Source organism: Talpa occidentalis, unplaced genomic scaffold (assembly GCF_014898055.3).
Source record: "Talpa occidentalis isolate TD23 unplaced genomic scaffold, MPIMG_talOcc4v2.1 talOcc4.2, whole genome shotgun sequence".
Taxonomy (NCBI): domain Eukaryota; kingdom Metazoa; phylum Chordata; class Mammalia; order Eulipotyphla; family Talpidae; genus Talpa; species Talpa occidentalis.
The window spans coordinates 144,990,703-145,012,719 of NW_023602073.1; the positions used below are offsets into that span (position 1 = coordinate 144,990,703).

The 22,017-nt window shown below is 41.2% G+C and overlaps 1 protein-coding gene and 1 non-coding gene across 11 annotated transcripts in view; one reads left to right on the forward strand and one right to left on the reverse strand.

Annotated features, from left to right (window-relative positions):
• The first annotated feature begins 272 nt into the window (after window positions 1-272).
• The window catches only part of TFB1M (transcription factor B1, mitochondrial), a 72,435-nt gene continuing 50,690 nt past the window's right edge, over window positions 273-22,017 (forward strand). For all 10 annotated transcript variants that reach the window (XR_008552829.1, XR_008552830.1, XR_008552823.1 and 7 more), the window contains exons 1-4: window positions 273-443; window positions 2,593-2,744; window positions 9,772-9,880; window positions 11,391-11,542. Coding sequence is in view for 2 of the 10 variants with exons in the window: in XM_037520628.2 (XP_037376525.1) it covers window positions 323-443; window positions 2,593-2,744; window positions 9,772-9,880; window positions 11,391-11,542 (534 nt within the window). In the remaining 8 variants the exon portion in view is untranslated. The remainder of the gene's footprint in view (window positions 444-2,592; window positions 2,745-9,771; window positions 9,881-11,390; window positions 11,543-22,017) is intronic.
• Window positions 18,148-18,254, reverse strand: LOC119253571 (U6 spliceosomal RNA). The gene has a single exon (XR_005127110.1). It is a non-coding gene; the product is annotated as a U6 spliceosomal RNA (small nuclear RNA).

Sequence of the window (22,017 nt, forward strand, 5' to 3'; positions counted from 1 at the left end):
CCCAAGCCCCGCCCCGCCCCGCCCATTGTCGCTACGTCACCACCCACCCTCGCTAGGCCCCGCCCACCAGCGTGTTCCAGCGCCCTCACGTGCGGAAACCAGCGTGCACCCAGCCTGCACCGCGCGTAGCGGGGGAGGACGTGGCGCATGCGCTCTGAGTACGCCTAAAGTTCCGGCCCGTGCTCATCACTTCCGGCGCGGCAGATCCGACCAATGAGGTGGGCGCGGGGGCGGGCCCTAGTGCTCCCGCGCGCCTCCCCCGCGGGCGGCTGTCGGAGCTGAGGGGCAGGTCGGGGTGAGCCCTGGCCGGCCCGCCGCGGCCATGGCCGCCCCCGCGTTCCGACTCCCGCCTTTGCCCACGATTCGGGAAATCATTAGGTTGTTCAGACTGCAGGCGATGAGGCAGCTCTCCCAGAACTTCCTCCTGGACCTGCGGCTGACAGGTGGCTGGTCTGCGCGCCCCGGGTCTCCGCGCGTCCCGGGGGGCCGGGGCCGGCCGGGGCGAGGACGGGCGGGGCGGGTCCCGCCGCCGCCTCCCGGAGCCTGCGCGTTTGCTCCGGGTGCCCGAGGGCGCGCGCCGGGTCGCCGGGACGGGAGGTGCTGGGGGGCGGGTGGCACGCGGCGTCGGCGCTTCTTCGGGGCCCCAAATCCCCGGACCCCAAGAATCAGCCTGTCAGTACGCAGCGGACAAGCCTCCGGGGGCTGGAGCTGGGGCGAGGCGGGGGGCGGGCGGGCCTTGTCCCCCCCCCCCTCACCCCCACCCCCGCCTGGGGCAGGTCGTGTCACCTGCCGGCAGGTGAGCTTCGTGGGCAGGAGCAGAGGCCCCGCGTGGAGTCAGTGTGCGGTTTGGACGAACTCCCACTTTCATGTAACCACAAGCCGCATTCCTTGGTGTCAGTCTCTTCGAAAAGATGAGATTGCGCCAGGATAAGGTGTGTTAATACTGTGCCCACTACTTCATTGTTGGGACAGTTAATATTTGTGAGGTTTGGATACATATTTCATTCAAAAGTTAAAAGTTACAGCAGTAAGTCACACCCAGAGTGTGTTTTCAGTTAAGTGAAATAAGCACGAGTAAGATGTTTTGGTTCTTGCACATGGGCCAGGTCACGCTACCCTCTGTGTAAAAGGTTACCCGCTTATAAAATTCACTGATTCTAGTAGTGGCCAGAACTGGTCTTTTTCTGTCCGTCATTAGCCACATTCTAAGGAGAAAGCCACGTTCTGAGAGCGGAAAATATAAGTCTATAGTACATATTTTTTAAAATCTTGTGTCCCCCCCCCCCCCACGGGACCCTTGTTTTATCCTCGAGTAAATCCAGAGTCTTGGTAATGTTATTCCCTCTTCTGTGGGAACTAGTTTGAAGAGAGGTTAAGTTACCTGACTGCCTTGAGAAGCTCAGATGGGAGCAGGGGACGATTGACGCCCAACTTTAGTAAATGAACAGTGACTTTAATAATGCATTTGTATTTGAATGTGCCTGTAGAGCTTGAGGGCAGAGTTGACCTGCCTGCTGTCACAGCCCTCCATTTTATGAGATGAGAATATCAAATTCATTGTGTAACGCCTGTGTTAACATCCCCTCTGAAAAGGTACTGGTCTGTAATGGCTTTAGAATTCACACCTGACCTGGAGCCCTATCTCATTTGCTCTCTAGATGACCTTACACCAATAAACTTCTGAAGAGTTCATGGCAGCTCAATTGGTGTAGTAGTTCCTTGTTAATGTGTTCAAAGGATTGGGAGTGTGTAGAACACCTGGAACAAAGAGATTGTTAGTGGATACTGATTACCTCCCTGCATCCATTAAGACAGATGAGTGGGTAGTTGAGAGATTATTTTTGCCTTTAAATCCACAAAGGCAGGTTCTCAGTTACAGATGCAAAAATGGTACCATACGCTATCAGGAAACACTGCCCAGAAGTGGCTAGATTTCTACCATTCCTAGAGCCCAGTCAGGGTGACCACCCCATTGCTTTTCCATGATTTCTTAAGATCTGCTAACTTCAGTATATTGGTTAAAAGATAAATTTTCTCTTATCACGTGTATGTAGCAAATCTTTAAAAATCTCAACTGCTAAATTTAACTTTTTCCTTAAAAATGACCAAAACCCCAAATTTCTATAAGTCTTATGATCTAGAAAATTGTTGCCATTGCCATATCAATGACCAATTAGATGTCTTTAGATAAAAATGAGACTGCCAGCACTTTTTGCTTCTTGATTTAATTACTTGCTTATTCAAGCAATCGCTGTTCAGCAACTAGGGAAGTAGTGCATGTGTGCCTGGTCTGTCCTTCAAAATTGATTGGTTCAGTAGAATAACAGAACATACTCTGTTATCTGTATTAGCTAAATGTAAAGAAATTTATTGTGGTAATCCTATTTTTGTTATGGAACTGGTACAATTCAGCAGTGTTGTGGTAGAGTATTTGAATTGCTATTCAGTTGAGAATAAAGTAATTGGATAGCTCATACAATAAGGGATTCGTTGATTAAGCAGTAGCTAATAAGGGTGTAGATAGATTTTCTTAAGTTCCATACATTGAAATTTGCCAAGATAATTAAAATAACTGAAACTTACTTTCTTTAGATAAAATTGTAAGGAAAGCTGGTGACCTGACCAGTGCTTATGTCTGTGAAGTGGGCCCTGGACCTGGGGGAATCACAAGATCCATTCTCAATGCTGGTGTTGCTGAACTTCTGGTGGTTGAAAAGGACATTCGATTTATTCCTGGATTACAGGTAAGATTCTCAAGGTGTCTTTATTAGGAGGTGAAACACCAGTTTCAATCTTTAGGCCAAAATTCTTAAGCTCCAGCATGTCCAAGGGTTACAGTTGTTCCTCAGGCTGTGTTGCAACAGGAACTTTGTTGCCACTTTGCAGCTGGACACAAGAGGAAGGGATGCAGCAGTGATGGAGCAGGTTTGCAAGGCAAGATTGCTACTTGAGCAGAGTTCTTGTGCCACTTACTGAAAGCACATAGGCTAGTAAAAGCTGATCATGTGACAATGGTATGTGGAATAAGGTCCAGAGGGTGGGATTGGAATAGGGGACACAGTTTTATGAGGGACAGGAAGGGGACATTGTGGCCATATTTGCCAGTTGTACATGAGTGGCAGCCGGTAGCCAGCTCATGGAGCCCACACGGCTGCAGACCCTTAGGTTCCATCCCAGTGATTTTGATTCTGTGGATTGGAGAGGCCTAGGAATCCACACTTCTACAAGCAACCTCATGGACTAATTGAGCATACGTTGACTCATCCTACTTCATGAATGATGCTAAACAAATTGTCTTGTATGACCTTTTTTTAAAATCTACCAATAACCATGTGTGTGTCATGGCACATTCCTTTAAGAATACAAAGAATTGATAATGACTTGTTATTTGTATCACTTCTAAGGACTTCATTTAGATTCAGAAAATCATTAATAAAAGCAAAGGGTAGGGATGATATGCTTCATTGAGAGACTGTTTAGGCATTTGTATAAGCGAATTATTTAAGTGAAGGAATGAAGTTGTACCTATAGATTTAAGATGAAATTTGAATGAAGTGATACATATGTGTATAACTATAGCTGATGTTATTATATGAGAAATATTTCTCCTACTTGAAGGAACTAGGGAAGAGAAAGAAGCCTTTAGTAAGGGAATTCATAGCAGTCTAACAAAGGTTGGCAGTGGACAGGAGAAGACCTGTTTGATCATCTCTAGCATAGAATTAAAACAAATACATAAGAATTGAGGGAGGCAAACAGTAGACTAGATTATGTTAGAGATCTCGTAAAGGAGTTCTTTATGAGACACTTAATGATTTCAAGGTCTTTGATTCTTCCATGATTCCAAAACTTCAGAGAACCCTTAACCTTTGGCTTAGATGAATAGTAATCTATTAGCTTACCGGCATTATTATTCTCAAATAAGAGGACATATGCCTTAAAATCAGTACAGTTTAGTGCTTGTGTATTTATTGAGAAAATGTTTAATTTTTGCCAGAACAGTTTGAGGAAATCTGAAAATCCAGAGCTTTCTATGCATGTATCTGATGATTTTTTAAGAAACAGTGATTTTTTTGGTCATTATTTTGCTTTCTCCTATTTTTGTGTTCTAAAAATTTGTATAATGTTTCATTTTCTTTAATTTTGTGAGTCTTTATTAACATAATTGTCTTCAGATTTGTAACTTTTGGGTTAGTATATTGTACATATTACTTGATTAAGTACGGAACATAATAGTGATTTTTTGCTTTGAAGTGCTTTTAAGAACAGTATTTTATTTGAAGGTAGAAGTAGGGATGTGTTTTTTTGGTGAGATTATAAGGTGAAAAACTGAATAACAGGTCTGTTCTAGTCCTTTGTGGGCGTAGGGAAAACTCACCTGACTTTCCACCTTTACGTGACTTCTTAACTCTCAATCTCACCTTCTGTTACGTGCGATTCTTTCTCGTTAGTTAAGGAGGTGAATCAAATTTCTGATCATCCCCTTCTTAATTTACATATTTTCTCTCTGATCTTAACCAAAGATCTTTGAAGGCAATTTTAAAGAGCAGCTGCTGCTCTTCCCAACTGCCCTTCCTGCAAGCCCTTTACATGTTGTTAGATTTATCATCGTCCAACACACTGTATATATGTTACTTTCTCATTTGTTTGTTGTCATTCTCATCCTTCTGGAAACTAACTGCTGTAAAGGTAGAGATTTTTGATTTATTATATTTAGTCTTTTTCTTGGTCCCTTATTTAGGGTTTCTAAACTCCTGCTATGAGTGAGATCATCCGGTATTTTTCTTTCTGGTTTATTTCGCTGAGCATGATCCCTTCCAGCTCCATCTATGTCACTGCAAATTGCATGAGTTTATGTTTTTTGATTGCTGAGTAATATTCCAAATCAACAAGCAACTGTAAACCAGAGCTGCACTGCAGGGGGGGCGGAGGAGGGAGTGGGATCAAAGCAAGGGAGCTTGGGAATTGTATGGGGACTATAACCAAGATGAAAAGGCATACATTGTGCAAAAATGAAAAATGATGTAAAAAATATATAAAATTGGGTCTCCCCTGGTGGCACAGCGGTTGAGCGCTGGGTTGCGAAGCTGCCAGCAGCCTCTGCAGTGCCAGTTCGATCCCTGGCCACCGGCGAGGGTCCCACAAAAAAATGTAAAATAAAATAAAAATAAAATTAAAAAATAATAATAAATTTTTTTAAAGTAGAGATTTTTGTCTGTTTTGTTCCCTGGTGTATCTCTACCAAATGTAAGAATAGTATTTAACACCTAACTAATGTCTCAGACAGGAAGTAAAAAAGTTGACTTTCACTATCTAATTAGATGACTTACATTTAGTAGTAAAGGTGAATAATTGTGTAGCATTGATTATCCAAAAGTTTCATGCTTTTTTCTAAATATGAAGGTCAATTTTTAGGTAAATTTCTCTGTAGGAAGTGTATATTCGACTTCTCATCTGTTTCAGTAGAAGCAAAATTAATTCTTAGTGTCTTGTATGCAGGAAAGGAATTTGCCTTAAAAAGAAATGTTGAATACTTAAATATCAAATAGACTTCTTTTTCCTCAAAAGAATGTTTTAATATGTAAAACCACTTTATTTTAGAACTACTAAATTAATCATAAAACTAAGTAAAGGCAGGAGAGCAGTCTATTTTAAGGATTCAATTTTAGTAACTTCTAAGCTAATAGAATTTCTTCTAAAGAAATTGTAATAATTTACAAACTGTCTTCTAGCTGAAAGTATGTCATGTAGCTTAATTCAATTCTTATAATATTATCATGAAGCAGCGTAGGGGAAAGAACATAATGGTAACATATAGTTCCCATTATCACATGTTGTAAAAGTAGAAAAATTAGTCTAATATGTGAAAGCGTTATAGTGTAGTTTTGTGGTAAAGAATTTGGACTTTAGAGTCTAACTGGCTGTATTTGACTTCCCCCCTTTAGCATTTGCTGGTTCTATGACCTTAAATAGGTGACCATATCTCTGTGCCTCAGTTTGTTCATAGTGTTGGTATAAGGATTAAGTGAGTGCCTCATACTTAGTGAGCAGCCAGTATAATTTCTAACTAATCTATTAAATTATTATCCCCATTCCTACCCCTTAAGAAAACTTGCACTATAAAACCTTAACTTGTTAGAGAAGAGATATTTTTAAGTTACTATTGAGGAAGTTTTTGCATTTGTTTATTTCACTTTTATTAAAAATATTCCCCATTATTTTGATCCTTTACAAAACTTAGTAGTAGAAAAATCATTTTCAGTCTTGGAGATTTGGTATAATTACTTCCAGTGGAGAATAAAACTTAAGTAATTCATTGTGTAAATTGTGGGAGCTATAATATTTCTAGGATTGTTAGCACTCATGATTTACATTATGCTTCTCCTTTTCTTGGTTTGGGTTTTTTTTATTGCTTTACAGCCTTATCTAATGAATACCTTTTACTCTAGGCTGACTTCAGTCTCATTTTGGAAGAATGTGCGATTGAAAACTGAAATAAAAGTGATAGAACAATTTAAGAGTGTCTGCACAAGTACTCATTTGGTTGTAATCAAGTGCCTCCTTCATAGTCAGCTGTGTCTTTAAGCACTTTATGAGCTAACACTTACAGGCTTTGATGTGTAATGCACCGTGTTGTTTTTGAAGGGCTATAATAGTAATCTTTCCTATCCCTCCACCACCCACCAAATATCATTATCATACTGAACCATTTTTCTCTATTAGTGGTTGGTTAAAAGTCTTTGAGGGTCATTGCTGAATATTATTAGGTGCTTAAATGGCTATTTAAACTGTAATCATACCATCATTTCAGTTTGTATGGCACTCTGCCCGCCCCCCATAATTGCTTCTAGGACTTCACATAAAGCTGTGAACAGCATTCATTCCTTTTGCAGTGGGAAGTCTGAGAAGGAAGATTGCGCTCCCCTGTGGTCAAGGAAGAGAAAGACCTTTAAAGGATGGGAGGATTGGGTTTGTCATTGACTGAGACTTAAGCCTGAAGGAGAATCCAAAAGAAATATAATGCAACTTTATGCCTAGAGGTTTATAGGAAAGTTACATAGTTGAATGTGATTATAGGAAGGAAAGTAGATGTGTATTATATCAGTTTTTGATATGTGGCTGTGTGTGTCAGTGTGGAGAAAATTAGCATTTCAAATGTGGTTGAATTATCATAGTATGTAAATTAATGCCAAAGAGCCAAGTTTGCATTGTTTTGTTTTAGTCTTGATTATTAATTATTTTCTATATATTTACATCTTGAAACAAAAGCTTTTAGGTCTGCCTCTTTGTTTTTGGTATGCTAATTTGTTTTGTTTTAATTATGGGAAACGTAATTACAGAAAAATTTCTTTCTTGACAGTAAATGTTATCATTAAATACAGTTTTTATGTGGTAAGAGCCTGTCCCATTGAGAGCTGTCTTTGTTTTTATTTATAGCATAGTGAGGTTATTATGTTTTCTAAGATTTATTTCTGGAACTCATCAAATTAAATTTTAGCACATCATGGTAATTTAAAGTAATCCACAAGAATGTTAATACCAGAGGTTTGCAATTATTTTTGCTAAACCACCATGGCTAAACATACTCAATTAGAAGATTCCCAAACTTAAAATGTTTAGCCTTTTACCAATACAGATATTTCAGCTGCGTATTTCTGAAACATTACTTAGGTGGCTCTGCCTGATTTATCAGGCTCTGCCTGAACTAAATCTTTGATTTCTTGCCTTTACAAATATTGGGAACCCAAAATCTCACAGGCTAGGAGAGGAAATTGATTGCCACTTGGGTGTTCACTTATTCGTTCACTCATCTGGTGTGGGAAGCCCCTCGGTGGCTGCAGGCGCTATCAGGGTTTCTGAGAAGCAGTGTGCCCGCTGGAGTACAAGCTGTCAGGGGAGGAAATGTTTGCACAAGTCATTAGAAATGCTCGGAAGAAGCAGGCACGAGGCTCAGTGTTGGAACAGAGGCAGGCGTTGGTAACAGGCTGGGTGTCTGGTCCACAATCTCCTCTCCTGCTGCCGTGGCGCTGCTCGCATCCTCCTCGTAAGTGCCTGAGTCAGGTGAGGGGACAGGTCAGGAGAGAAACTCCGCTTTGCAGGAACTGGAGAGACTGGGCTTGATGCTCAGGTCACAGCTCCCCTCAGTTGGATGCCAGGACCGCTGCGCCCCTGAACCGAGGTGCTAGAGGGAAAGCAGGTCACTCTTGCCTGGTCTCCTTTCGTCACAATGTGCGTTCTCATTGAGCATATTCACATCTGTATTTGAAACTTCATAAACCCAGGGACTGCATCTGTGTGTTTTTGCAGATGTCAAGGATCAGATTTTTGTGTTGCGTACAGAAGCAGCACTTAACACAAATTTATAGGTGACTTAGCTATAAGAGTCAAAACTTAGCTTCTGAGAGCGTTTTCTAAATGATGGTGCTAAGGTAGATGAAATTTTTTAAAAGATTGCAAACGAAAGGGTATACTTTTTTGCCCCTATTTTTACTCAGAGAAGAAGATGGAAAGCAATGGTTGGAAGGTAAACATGGGCTGGGAGATAGCTATTGTTAAGACATGCAGTCTGATTAGATTGAAGGTGCCCATGGGTCAAGAATTAGTGGGTCAAGAATTAGTAAGATTGGGGATGCTGTGGCCAGTGCAGAGGCTGCTTTTTTCTTTTTTTATTTATGCGTACAACAACAGGTATAGCTAGAGGTGCATGGGGTAAGAGGATACACCAGAGACTGAGTGGAGAGCAGAACAGCCAGATCAACTGAAATACACTGCTGGGGGGAGCAACAGGCAAGGCAGGAGAGGTCTGCTGTGCCATGTGGGTTAGCTCCCTGGCTGGCAATTGAACTCAGGCCACAGCAGTGCTAGGTAGCCCTGAGACTTAACCCCTAGGCCACCAGGGAGGCCCCACAAGTGGCTTTTTACTTGGTTTGACTATACTTGTGATTAAGTTAGAGATCCTGGTAATAAGTGGAATTCTATATATATTTAGACTCTAAAGATCTAGTTGAATTAAGTTCATCTTTCACATGACTTACTCCTAATGGATTCTCAATATTTCATTATAATGTCTTTAATCTCTACTTCTGAAATTTACAGTTAGGAGTTGAGTTTTTCATAACCAGCTCAAGTGAATGTGTTGCGGCCCTAGATTCCTAGGAGGAAAGGTGGATCATTGACTGGGCTGTTGGGAAAGACAGGATGTCTTGGGGTTACCTGTGCTGACCTGGTCACCTTTCATTCCCCAGGAATCACTTTGATTAAAGTTGGCAATAGGCAGGGTCTGGCTGTCCTTCACAGCAACCTGGGGAGGCGGGGAGGGCTGTGTTTGGCAGGCAGCCAGGAGGAATCTGTGGAGCCTGCTTGGGGGATTCCTCAGATGGTACACACCCCTCTTTCCTTCCAGGAAACCCCCATCTGATGCTCCGAAATCCCTCCTGAACACTGAATCCTGACTCTGCATGTTGCCTTCTTAGGAGTCAGAGTAAAAGTGGTAAAGGAAGAGAATGTTTAAAAAGAAAACAAAACAGTTTTTGCTTAATCTATGGAGAAATATGATTCATTCTGAGGATCGAAATTATATTGGTACATTATTTGTGAAATTGTAAGCGAGTCTGGGCGGCAAGTAGAGCACCACCATTGTCTGTCTGGTGATCGCTGCTGATCTCTGGCTGGTCAGGTTGACTTAATGATGCACAGCTTTGAAATATAAAAATTAGTTTTCTTATTCTCCAAAGTGTATAAGTTCATGGTATTGACTTTTTCTTCAAACAGATGCTTTCTGATGCAGCACCTGGAAAACTGAGAATTGTCCATGGAGATGTGTTGACATTTAAGATAGAAAAGGCTTTTCCAGAAAGTCTTAAAAGACAGTGGGAGGATGGTAAGTGCCTTTGTTTAGACTTTAAATTTTCTTTTATAATTACTTAATTACAAATATTCATTATACAGTGATTGGTTTTAAGTATAGTGAATATTTTCTTAACAGAATTAAATAATGTACATTGTAATTTTTTTCTGCTTTTCTACTTCTCAAATATAAATCTAGTTACTTTGTATAAAGTCTGACTTAAATTTTCAAATGTTTTGGGTTCTGTGCAAATAAACTTTTTGTAACGCCATGTAAGGATGAATGAACTGTGAAGGGTTGCTTTTTGCAAATGGTGAAAAAGTGTTTTAATAAAGTAAGCCACACCCAGGCCTTTATTTTTACCTTTGTTTCCTTTGTCTTAGCATTCAGTGACCAACTGAGGCACTTTCATTCACGGGTCTCTTGGGTACCCGTTTTGTGCCACTTTTGGGGATGCATAGACAAATGCCTTATTTTTTTTTTTTTATTCTTTTTTTTTTTAAGTTTGTTTGTTTATTTATGAAAGCACTGGGTACAGTCAGAAGCGCGGGAGGGTAAGAGAATTCACCAGAGCCAGAGCAGGGAGCAGAAGGACCGAAGTACACTGTGGAGAGGAGCAGCGGGCAGCAGGAGAGGTCTGCGCGCCATGTGGCACCCTCGCCCGGCAGCCGGGGATCGAACCAGCGCTGCAGAGGCTGCGGGCAGCTTCGCAACCCAGCGCTCAACCACTGTGCCACTGGGGAGGCCCAGATGCCTTATATTTCTTGTCTAGAACACTTCTCAGTACAGTGGAAAGAGCAATGTTGGTGTACACCACCCCGCATCCCCCACCTCCTCAGCTGCTGCCATGGCTCCTGCTCGGCCAGGCTCCTGGCCAGCACAGCTGCCTTCCTCTACCTGCCTGCCAGTCTCTTCTGGGCACACTCAGCTTCTGCCCCTGCCCCTACCCCAGCCAGGCTGTACCACAGTAACCCCCTAATGGCCTGTGTCACACTTGATCTGTCTCGAGTTTTCTGCATTCACTAAACCCTTATCTGCTCTCTTCTGAAAGGTGTCTCTGCTCCTCTCTGCCCTGGTACCAGACCCTCCTATTTTTCCTTGGAAAATGTTGGCAACTTTATTCTTTACTGCACCCCCCTCTCACACGTTGTGTCTGAGATTTTCCCTTCTTGGGCCACTGCTCCTGTGCTGCAGAGTGGCCTCATGCCGTTTTCCTGGCCACGTGTCTCCGCAGCTCTCATCATTACATCCAATCTGCATTGACTTCCAGGGCATCTGACCCTACAACAGCTTCTCCCAAGTGCCTCAAGGCACTGTGCCGTCATCATGCTCAAGCAGATTATCTTTTTCTTCAAACTGATGACTTCACTGACTAATTAGGACGTATGCTAATTTGGTAGAATTTTTCCTTAATATATTAAAGCTGGTTATAAGAAAGCACCGCCTTCAAGGAATGAATGAACTGAAAAAAGCCATCTATTTTCACATACTTTTGCTTGATAATAACTCATACCCATTTTGATCATTTTCTCCTGGTATGCAGATCCTCCAGCTGTACATATTATCGGAAATCTGCCTTTCAGTGTGTCAACTCCACTGATTATCAAGTGGCTTGACAACATTTCTCACAGGGATGGACCTTTTACTTATGGCAGGACCCAGATGACCTTGACTTTTCAAAAGGAAGTGGCAGAGGTAAGGTTTAAGTTTTTCTAGCTAGTTTATCTTATGCTCGAATGCCAAACAAAATGATGATGCGTTTTTCTTACAGCCCTTGTTTTTAAGTTAACAGTCCATGATAGACTCAAAAATCCAACACCAGGGCAACCAAAGGTATACATGTTATGACCATGACAGATGCAACTGCTGTAAGATCTCCAGGAGGCATGGAGTGCTTTGCTGTCAGCTAGGAAGGGAGTGTAGTAAATACAGGGCCACAATGACTGTTGAAGCAGACAGAGTTGAATCTGTCCAGTGTTTGTGATCCGTGAGTGGTGTGTGATAATTACACTTGATGGTTGAACCTAAGAGGATGATCGTGACAGAATGTGATCATGAGTTTGGGACTGAGTTGATGTCGCATGGCTCAGGGTATAGACTTGTCACTCTCCCATCCTCACGCACCTCAGGTAGGCCTGCTGTGCATGCATTCCTGTGGCAGGAGCTCGTGCTAGAAAGCAACCCTCCAGGGTCGGGAGCAGTCTTTGAGCTTCCAAAGGTGTTTAAGGAGGAGATCTGCCAACATAGGGGTTTTAAAAAAAAATTTATAATGACGTACAAAAAAGTTTAAGTATATGTATGATTTAATAAGAAACACTGAATCCCCACCATGCAAGTCAAGTTAATAATTAAATTACCAGTGTCTCTGACACCTGTTGCGAGCCAGCCGCAGCAGTCTGGGTGTCAGGGGTTCCTGAAGGATGGGAAGGCATCGGCGCAATTGTAGAGAAAATGGTAAGGAAAGGGGAAGGGGAATGAGGAGACGCAGACACTTGATCAGGGTGCTGACATCATCCTATTGAGGGTCTCAGCAGTCCTTTATTTATACTAAGCAAATCGTGAGTGCACAAGCATAAGGTAGGAAGGTAATAATCATCACATGTTCTTTTTTAGGAGCAGCCAAGGGTCTGTTTGCCTTCCGGCAGAGGTGTAACATTTATTATTCTTTGTCTTAAAGAAGGCACAGTTGCTAAACAAATGTTTTCAAAGTAGTTATTTACAATGCAACAGTTATTGTATTACTAGCAAAAAAGCGTATGTGTCTGCAACTAACATTTCTAAGTTTGCCATGGTGAACAATTAACTAAGGGCTGAGGGAAACAAAGGGCAGGAAGTTACCTGGGGGGAGGGAGACAAAGAGATTATTTCTAACTAACCTATAAAGTTTAGACTAACTTATAACTAATTGATTAAAGTAAAAAACAGAAGGCTTTTATATAGAAATCATCATCTATAGTATATTGTTTTAATATTGATTTGATATTAAGGAACCAAGGGCCTGGAGGGTGTTAATGCCAGGCAAGCCACACTGATTCTTCCCTAGCCCCCAACTCTCAATTAAGGGAGGAAGTCTCCTAATCCAAACAAAGAGTTTTCTACCTATCACTCCTCCACTTATCTAGTCAGCCTAGTTTCCATATTTAACTTTAAGATCAAGGGGCAATTTCTTCTTCCATAAGGTTGCTGGTTGTTGTTCTAAAGAACTACAAATATTTTTATCAGGGATAGGGGCGGAGATGGTTATAGCCTTTGATTCTCAAAAATGGTCAATATGTGACATCAGTAGTTGTAACATTGACCATTTCCCAGTGCGTTATTTGTGCTGCCGTGGTTACCAGCTCAATCATTCACAAAATTGCTGTTGACTTATTCTTGAATGTATACTCTAACAGCTATCATACCAATTGTCACACCCTAGGGAATTAGCCCTAAACAACAGGAAAAATTTAGTAGGAGTCAACTATGGCTGTCTCCTGGTTTATCAGGAATCTTCTTATACTTGGAGCCTGGCTCGCCTCTGCCACCCAACTGTTATCTTTAACCTTAAAGTAAAAGAATTTCTTTCTCCAATTAGCTCTTGCCTCAAGAGACCTCATCTCTGTATCAAAGACTTGGCCGATAGATGTTTACAACCTTTTGTTTCCAGAAGTTTTTTCACTGGTTAATGTAAAGCCAAATGTTGAATTGCTGCCTTTTTGGCAGAGGACTACTAATTTTATGAAAAATGAAATATTTGTATCATGCAGTGCCATTTGTCATCAAATTGGTTATTCAGTGATTGATCAGTATTTGCAGTTTTACTTTTAAATGCGTATTTTAGCAATGGTAGAAACTAGCCATAAACAAATGAGGAGAATCTTGGAGTCAGCTAACGAGATTCCTGATTTTTCAGAAATCTGCCCCATGCCCGGACTTTTGTCAGACGACATGAGTAGCATGGCTCCCCATAGACACCCTGTCATATGCCTCTTTCTGCTTTCATCTCCTGTCACCCACCTACCGCCAAACTAATCCATATTATGAGTTACTGGTATTGCAGGGACTTACTTTTCCCTGCATAGTTGATCACATAGATACATGTGTGCATAATCAATCCGCTTTAGTTTTGTCCATTTTTGAACTTTATACAAATGGATTCATATATTTTGTATTCTTTTTATCCTGAACATTCATTGGATTCATTCATGTTACTTATAGCTATAGTTTATTTCTATTGCTCTGTATACTACCTACTCTTTGACTGTGTTATAATTTATCCTTTATCCTCTCTGGGGATGCTGAATTAGTTTCAGTGTTTGTTATTACAAACAAAAAAAAGATATAAACATTTTTGTTTATTTAGTTGAAGCACACAGGTGAAATTTCCCTAGGGCATATACTCAGAAGTGGAAATGCTGAATCATAAGGTCTATAAGTCTTCACCCTGGCTAGATAATGCCAAGTTGTTCTCTAAAATCATGCCAGTTTATAGTCCCACCAAGAATGTGTCTGAGTTCATACTGTTCCATAGCCTTGCCAGTACTTGATATTGCCAGACTTGTACATTTTTGTTAATATGGGGAGAAGGGCATGTTACTGTACGGTTTGTTTTTGCCTTTTACTAACTTTTTATATTTTTTACATCCTTTTTTCATTTTTGCACAATGTATGCATTTTCATCTTGGTTATAGTCCCCATACAGTTCCCACCCCCCTTATTTTGACAGTAATCCCTCCTACCCGCCCCTTCCCGCACCCCCCTCACCCCCCCGTAGTGTGTGTCTGGTTTATAGTTGCTTATTGATTTTGATTTTTACTTTATTATAGTCTTTTTCCTGGTCCCTTATTTAGGTTTTCTAAATTCCTGCTATGAGTGAGATCATCCGGTATTTTTCTTTCTGGTTTATTTCGCTGAGCATGATCCCTTCCAGCTCCATCCATGTTGCTGCAAATTGCATGAGTTTGTCTTTTCTGATTGCTGAGTAATATTCCATTGTGTATATGTACCACATCTTCTTGATCCAGTCATCTATTTTTGAGCATTTGGGTCGTTTCTATAGCTTAGCTATTGTAAATAGAGCTGCTATAAACATAGGGGTGCAGGTTCCCTTTTGAATTAATGATTCTGTGTCCTTTGGGTAAATACCTAGGAATGGAATTGCTGGATCATATGGAAGCTCCATCTTTAGCAGGTTGCGGAATCTCCAGACAGCTTTCCATAGTGGTTGGACCAGTTTGCACTCCCACCAGCAGTGCAGGAGAGTTCCTTTTCCTCTGCATCCTCGCCAATATTTGTTGTTGCTAGTTTTTTTAATATATGCCATTCTCCCTGGTGTAAGATGGTATCTCATTGTAGTTTTGATTTGCATTTCCCTGATTACAAGTGATGCTGAACATTTTTTCATATGCCTATTGGCCATTCGCATATCCTCTTTGGAGAAGTTCCTTTTTAGCTCTTCTGCCCATTTTTTGACTAGATTATTTACTTTGTTTTTGTTGAGACTTGTCAGCTCTTTGTAGATTTTTGTGATCACTCCTTTATCATTAGTGTTGTGTGCAAAAATTTTCTCCCACTCAGTGTGGTGTGTTTGTTTTGGTTACTGTCTCTTTTCTGTACAGAAGCTCTTTAATTTTACGTAGTCCCAGCTGTTTATCTTTGCCTTCGCTATCACTGCTTTGGGTGATGAGTCTTTAAAGATGTTACTGAGGAGTGGGCCTCTCCTGGTGGCACAGCGGTTGAGCGCTGGGCTGGGAGGCTGCCTGCAGCCTCTGCAGCACCGGTTCCTTCCCCGGCCACCGGCGAGGGTCCCAGAAAAAAAAAAAAAAAAAAATGTTACTGAGGTGTACGTCATGTAGTGTTTTGCCTATATTTCCTACTATGTATTTTATGGTTTCAGGTCTTATGTCTAGTTCTTTAAACCATTTTGAATTGGTTTTTGTGCATGGTGTGAGGTAGTAGTCAAGCTTCATTTTTTTTGCATATAGTGACCCAGTTTTCCCAGCACCATTTATTGAGCAAACTTTCTTTGCTCCATTGCATATTCCTTGGTCCTTTGTTAAAGATTAGTTGACTGTAAATCTGTGGGTTTATTTCTGGATTTTCTATTCAGTTCCATTGGTCCGTGTGTCTGTTCTTGTTGCAATACCATGCAGTTTTGATTACTATGGCTTTGTAGTATAGTTTGAAGTCTGGGAGTGTGATGCCTCTATTTCCTTCTCTTTTTTTCAGGAGAGCTTTGGCTATTTGGGGTTTTCGGTGGCTCCATATGAATTTCATCAATATTTGTTCTATTTCTTTGAAGAATGTCTTGGAAATTTTTATTGGAAGAGCATTGAATCTGTAAATTGCTTTTGATAGGATGGCCATTTTGATAATGTTAATTCTTCCAACCCATGAGCAGGGGATGTCTTTCCATTTCTGTGTGTCTTCTTGTATTTCTTTTAACAGTGTTTTATAGTTTTCTTTGTACAGGTCCTTTACCTCTTTTGTTAGGTTTATTCCCAAGTATTTGATTTTTTTTTGTTGTTTCAATAATAAAAGGAATGGTTTTCTTGATTTCTTCTTCAGATTTATTGTTTGTGTATAGGAAGGCTACTGATTTTTGTGTTGATTTTGTATCCTACTTTACTAAACTGATTAGTTTGATTAGTTTTTCTGTGGAGTTTTTGGGGTTCTCTGTGTATATTATCATATCATCTGTGAATAGTGATAGTTTGACTTCTTCCTTCCCTATTTGGATTCCTTGTATGTCTTTCTCTTGTCTTACTGCTCGGCTAGGACTTCCAGTATTATATTGAAAAGCAGTGGTGAGAGTGGACATCCTTGTCATGTTCTGGACCTTAATGAAATGCTTTCAACTTTTCACCATTGAGAATGATATTGGCTTTGGGCTTGTCATATATGGCCTTTATGATGTTGAGGAATGTTCCTTGTATCCCAAGAATTTCAAGGGCATTTATCATAAATGGGTGTTGTACTTTGTCAAAAGCTTTCTCAGCATCTATTGATATTATCATATGGTTTTTATATTTTTGTTGATGTGTTGGATTACATTGATTGATTTTCGGTTGCTGAACCATCCTTGTGTCCCTGGAATAAATCCTGCTTAGTGGTGGTGAATTATCTTATGGATACATTGTTGGATTCTGATAGCTAAAATTTTATTGAGGATTTTTGCATCAGTGTTCATTGGAGAGATTGGCCTGTAGTTTTCTTTTTTGTGTTGTCCCTGTTCAGTTTTGGTATTAGTGTAATGTTGGCTTCATAGAACATGTTTGCTATTATCCCTTCCTTCTCAATTTTTTGAAAGAGTTTATGAAGGATAGGCACTAATTTGTTTCTGAATGTTTGGTAGAATTCATTTGTAAATCCATATGGTCCTGGGCTTTCGTTTTTGGGGAGGGTTTTGATTACCATTTTAGTTTGACTGCTTGTAATTGGTTTGTTTGCCTGTTCTATTTCTTCTTTATTTAGCTTTGGGTGATTGTAAAGTTGTAGGAATTTGTCCATCTCTTCTAGATTGTTGAGCTTATTTGCATATAACTGTTCATAGTAGTTTCTGATTATTCTTTTGATTTGTGTTGTGTCTGTTGTGATTTCTCCTCTTTCATTTTTTTTTCTTTAATTTTTTTAAAAATATTTATTTATTTATACAAGCACTGGGTACTGTCAGAAGCACGGGGAGAGTGAGAGAATTCACCAGAGCCAGAGCGGGGAGCAGAGCAGGCAGAAGGACCGAAGTACACTGCTGAGGGGAGCAGCGGGCGGCAGGAGAGGTCTGTGCGCCATGTGGGACCCTCCTCCGGTGGCCTGGGAGCAGCCGGGGATCAAACCGGTGCTGCAGACAGCTTCGCAACCCAGCGCTCAACCGCTGCGCCACCAGGGAGGCCCTCCTTTTTCATTTCTGATCCTATTTATTTGTGCTTTCTCCCATTTTTTCCTTTTTGAGCCTGCCCAGGGCGTTGTCTATTTTATTTATTTTTTCGAAGAACCAATTTTTGGTTTTGTTGATCTTTTGGATTGAAAAATAGGGAACGGGGCCTCCCTGGTGGTGCAAGGGGTTAAGCACCGCACTATGAAGCAGTCCATAGCCTCAGCAGCACGAGTTCGATCCCCGGCCGGCCAGGGAGCAACCCACATGGTGAAGCAGACCTCTCCTGTCTCACCTGCTGCTCCCCTCGGCAGTGTATTTCAGTCAGTCTGCCTGTTCTGTTCCCCACTCTGTCTCTAGTGAATCCTCTCATCCCCCTGCATCTCTGGCCTTCACCCCAGCTTTTATATGCATAAATAAATAAATCTTTAAAAAAAAAAAGAAAGAAAAGAAAAATAGGGAACGCTTCACGAATTTGCGTGTCATCCTTGCACAGGGGCCATGCTAATTTTCTCTGTATCATTCCAATTTTAGTATATGTGCTGCTGAAGTGAACACTCTTACTAACTTTTAATGAAATTGAGCAGCATTTTATGTGGTTTTTTTGCCCTTTGGAAAGCCGCTCTTGTGTGTGCTTACCTTTTGCTCAGTTTTATATTAGTTTGCACATTGTCTTTGTCTTACGGATTAGGAGTTCTTACACACTTTTTAACCAGCCTTTTGTTAGTTAAATATATTGCAGATGCCTTCTCTGTGACATGTTACTGTCTTTTACAGTACCTTTTGAAGAACAGTTGTTCTTACATTTATATCTAGTGTATTTTGTGTCTTGTTGAAAAGATTGTTTTATATCCTGAGATGAAATTATCTATGAAATCTTCTAGAAGCTTTATTTTATCTGTCACATTGCTATCAGTGATCCATTCGGGGTTGATTTTTGTGAGTAGTTGAAGTAGAAAACAATTTCACTGTTCCTTTGACATATGGATCCCAATTAACCTAGAACCATTTAAGGAGAAGCCTGCCCTTCACTGGCCTCTATCAACACCTTTGACATAATGACAGAAGCCTGTTTAGTCACAGTGTGCTTATAGACACCGAGAAGAGAGGTGATATGAAATCCAGGAAACAGGAGGCTCAGTACAACAGGTATGGGAGGGAGTTGTCAGAAGCATTAAGTTTAGGTCAGACCACATCATGATGGGGACTTTACTAAAATTAATCCCATTGTGTTTACATCTACTAGAAAAATAGTTACACAGATTGGGGGGAGTTTACAGTTGAATTGAATAAATAGAAAACTGTGCAGCAGGGGTTAAAGCAAAATCAAAATCAACAAAAATCTATGAACCAGAGACACTTTTGGGGGGGGGTGGAGGGAGGGGAGGGATTGGGGTCAAAATGGGGGGGTTGAAATTGTATGGGGAATATAAAAATAAAATTTATTATTTAAAAAAAAAAAGATAACATTGTTGGAAAGAGAAGTGAAATAAACGATTGGTGATACATAATTGTTTATTTTGGAAACCCAAGGAAGGAAAAAAGAGACCTATACAAAAATAGCCAGGGCCTCCCTGGTACCTCACGGGGTTTAAGCACAGCACTGTGAAGCTGTCCGCAGCCTGTGCAGCACCAGTTCATTCCCCGGGCAGCCAGATAGCAACCCACATGGCACAGCAGACCTTTCTTGTCTTGCCTGTTGCTCCCCTCAGCACTGTATTTCAGTCAGTCTGCCTGTTCTGCTCCGCACACTGTCACTGGTGAATCCTCTCACCCTCCTGCACCTCTGGCCTGTACCCCAGTTCTTGTACACATAAGTAAATACATCTTTCAAAAAAAATAGCCATAAAACTACTGAGAGTTTCAAAAGTTACCAAGCTAAACCAAAAATCTCAGAGCCCTGAAATGAAAAATGATTATTCTGAAGATTTTTTTTTTTTTTTTAAAGATTTATTTATTTATTTATTTATACAAGCACTGGGTACAGTCAGAAGCGCGGGAGGGTGAGAGAATTCACCAGAGCCAGAGCGGGGAGCAGAGCAGGCAGAAGGACCGAAGTACACTGCAGAGGGGAGCAGCGGGCGGCAGGAGAGGTCTGCGCGCCATGTGGGACCCTCCTCCGGTGGCCGGGGAGCAGCCGGGGATCGAACCGGCGCCGCAGAGGCTGCGGGCAGCTCCGCAACCCAGCGCTCAACCACTGTGCCGACAGAAGAGACCCCATTCTGAAGATTTTTTTAAAAAAACATGGTTTTTCAATAACAACTTGAAGTGTGGTTCCAGAGAGTCTCTTGAGAGCGGGACTGTAACAAAAGACAGGGAATGTTAAAACCAAATGAGAAGACGTGTACCAGGTGTTAAAATGTAAAGCTCTAATGAGTGAAGCAGAAGGACCCAGCTTGACACAAATCAGAGGGTGGAGTGAAAGAGCGAATCAGATAGCTTGGTGTGTGATGACGGTTAAGACCCTAAGTCCGCAGAGGAAACAAGGATTATTTAGCAAATGTATGGATATTTGGCGAACTCTTAGGAAAAAATTTAGTCCATCACCAAACATAAAAGTTAACTCTAATTACTGTGAGTGCAGATTTACCACTCTTCTGGAGTGTCTAATCTGTTCAGTTTTTCATCTCAAGTATTATATATAGTTTTTAATATCTAGATGGTTTATTTGGGTCTTACTAGATCTTCCCTTTCCTCATTATGCTCATGCTTTCCTTGGCAAATTTGAGCATACGTGTCATACTTGTAACAGCTGTTTTACTGTCTTCGTGCACTCATCTCCTTACCTCTGTCAATCTGTTATAGGACAGGGAGAGGGTCAGCCCAAACCCTGCAAACCTGCCTATTCTAAATGGGTTCTGCCATCCGCCGCATCAACACAAAACATAGGAGACTTTAATGGGAAGGAACTTTAATAAAACTAGGAAACAATACAGGTAAGGCAAAGAGTCTAGTTTCTAGTTTCTAGTCTAGTTTCTAAATGAAGCATCCAGAGTTACCCATCCCCTCGTGGGTAAAAGTCCATCCAAATGGGATTGGCCCAGAACAAGGCCCCAAAGCCTGCTACAAGTCTAAAGCATCTTCCAGTGGGGACCCACAGAAAAGGGTCACAAACAACTGGACAAGCCCGGAAGGAAAAGAGCAAAATCAACATCAAGATAAAAGCTGCCATGGTCACCTCCCCACGGGTCTCACCCACATCTGTGTCACCCAGTCCACGACCAAAAGACAAGCGCAGTTTCTTCACGTGTCTCTAGGCTCCATGGGCCTCCTCCAGGTCTCCTTGCTCCATCCTGCCTCCTTCCTCAGTCTCTTCTGCAGCTTCTCCTCTTCCTGCTCAGCTCCACCCTCCCTTGGGAGGGGCAGGGAACCTCCCCCTTTCCTGGGGACCACCCTGTTACAATCCCCCCTTTTAATTTTTATTCCACCATATCTATGGTGGCACAATTTCAGGGTGTAGTCTTAGGAGACAGTCTTTTTTAGGGTTACAATGTGTGTAAGAGAAGCAACAATTAGTCAGCAGCATTGTCCATGAATGTCCAGTATGACAGTTTCATTACTTAAAAATAGTCCATTATCCAAGCCAAAAGAAAAAAAATCTGGAGAACTGGCTAAAACAAGATAGCAAATATATCAAAATCACAGGGAAAAAAATGTTAAAATGGTTCAACTGATGTAAAAAAAAAACACAAATTTTCTCAACCTTGATCCCAAACTTTTAACAGCAAAGCAAAAGTTTGCAAACCAAATCTACTTTTAAACCATTTTTCCTATTTTTGCATAAAATCACAGGGCAGAAACAACCAACAGCAATTTCTAGCTGGCTTTGTTGAAGTACTCCATATAGGATCAGAGCGAACCATTGGCATCCGGTCGATGTAGGCTTCAGGTATAAAGTTGGTCTCATCAGACTCCACCTGGGCTTTCCTCTTCTCGAGGGTACCAGGGCTTTTTGTTGGCCGGGTTGTCCAGTCCTGCCAATGGAGGCAAGCTTCCTCACCTTCTTTGGAGGTCTCTGGAACCCTACAAACAAGGCAAACAGGTTCTCCTCTTCTTGGTTCAGCTCTTTTTCAACTTTCTGGAAGAACTCCACACAAAGCCACACAATCAAACTCACGTCCAATTTTCGTTAAAACAGACAAAATCCCTATGGAAGTTATGCAAAAGCAGACTCTGAAATAAGTAGCAAAAATTACTACCACTATTTGTATGCTGTGTTGGTATCAAGGGGAGAGAAAATGTGACAAGTTAGCTTTGCTGGAAAAAAATTACAACCTTTCTGCAGATCCTGGTTAGTCAAAACAAAACAAAACAAAACAAA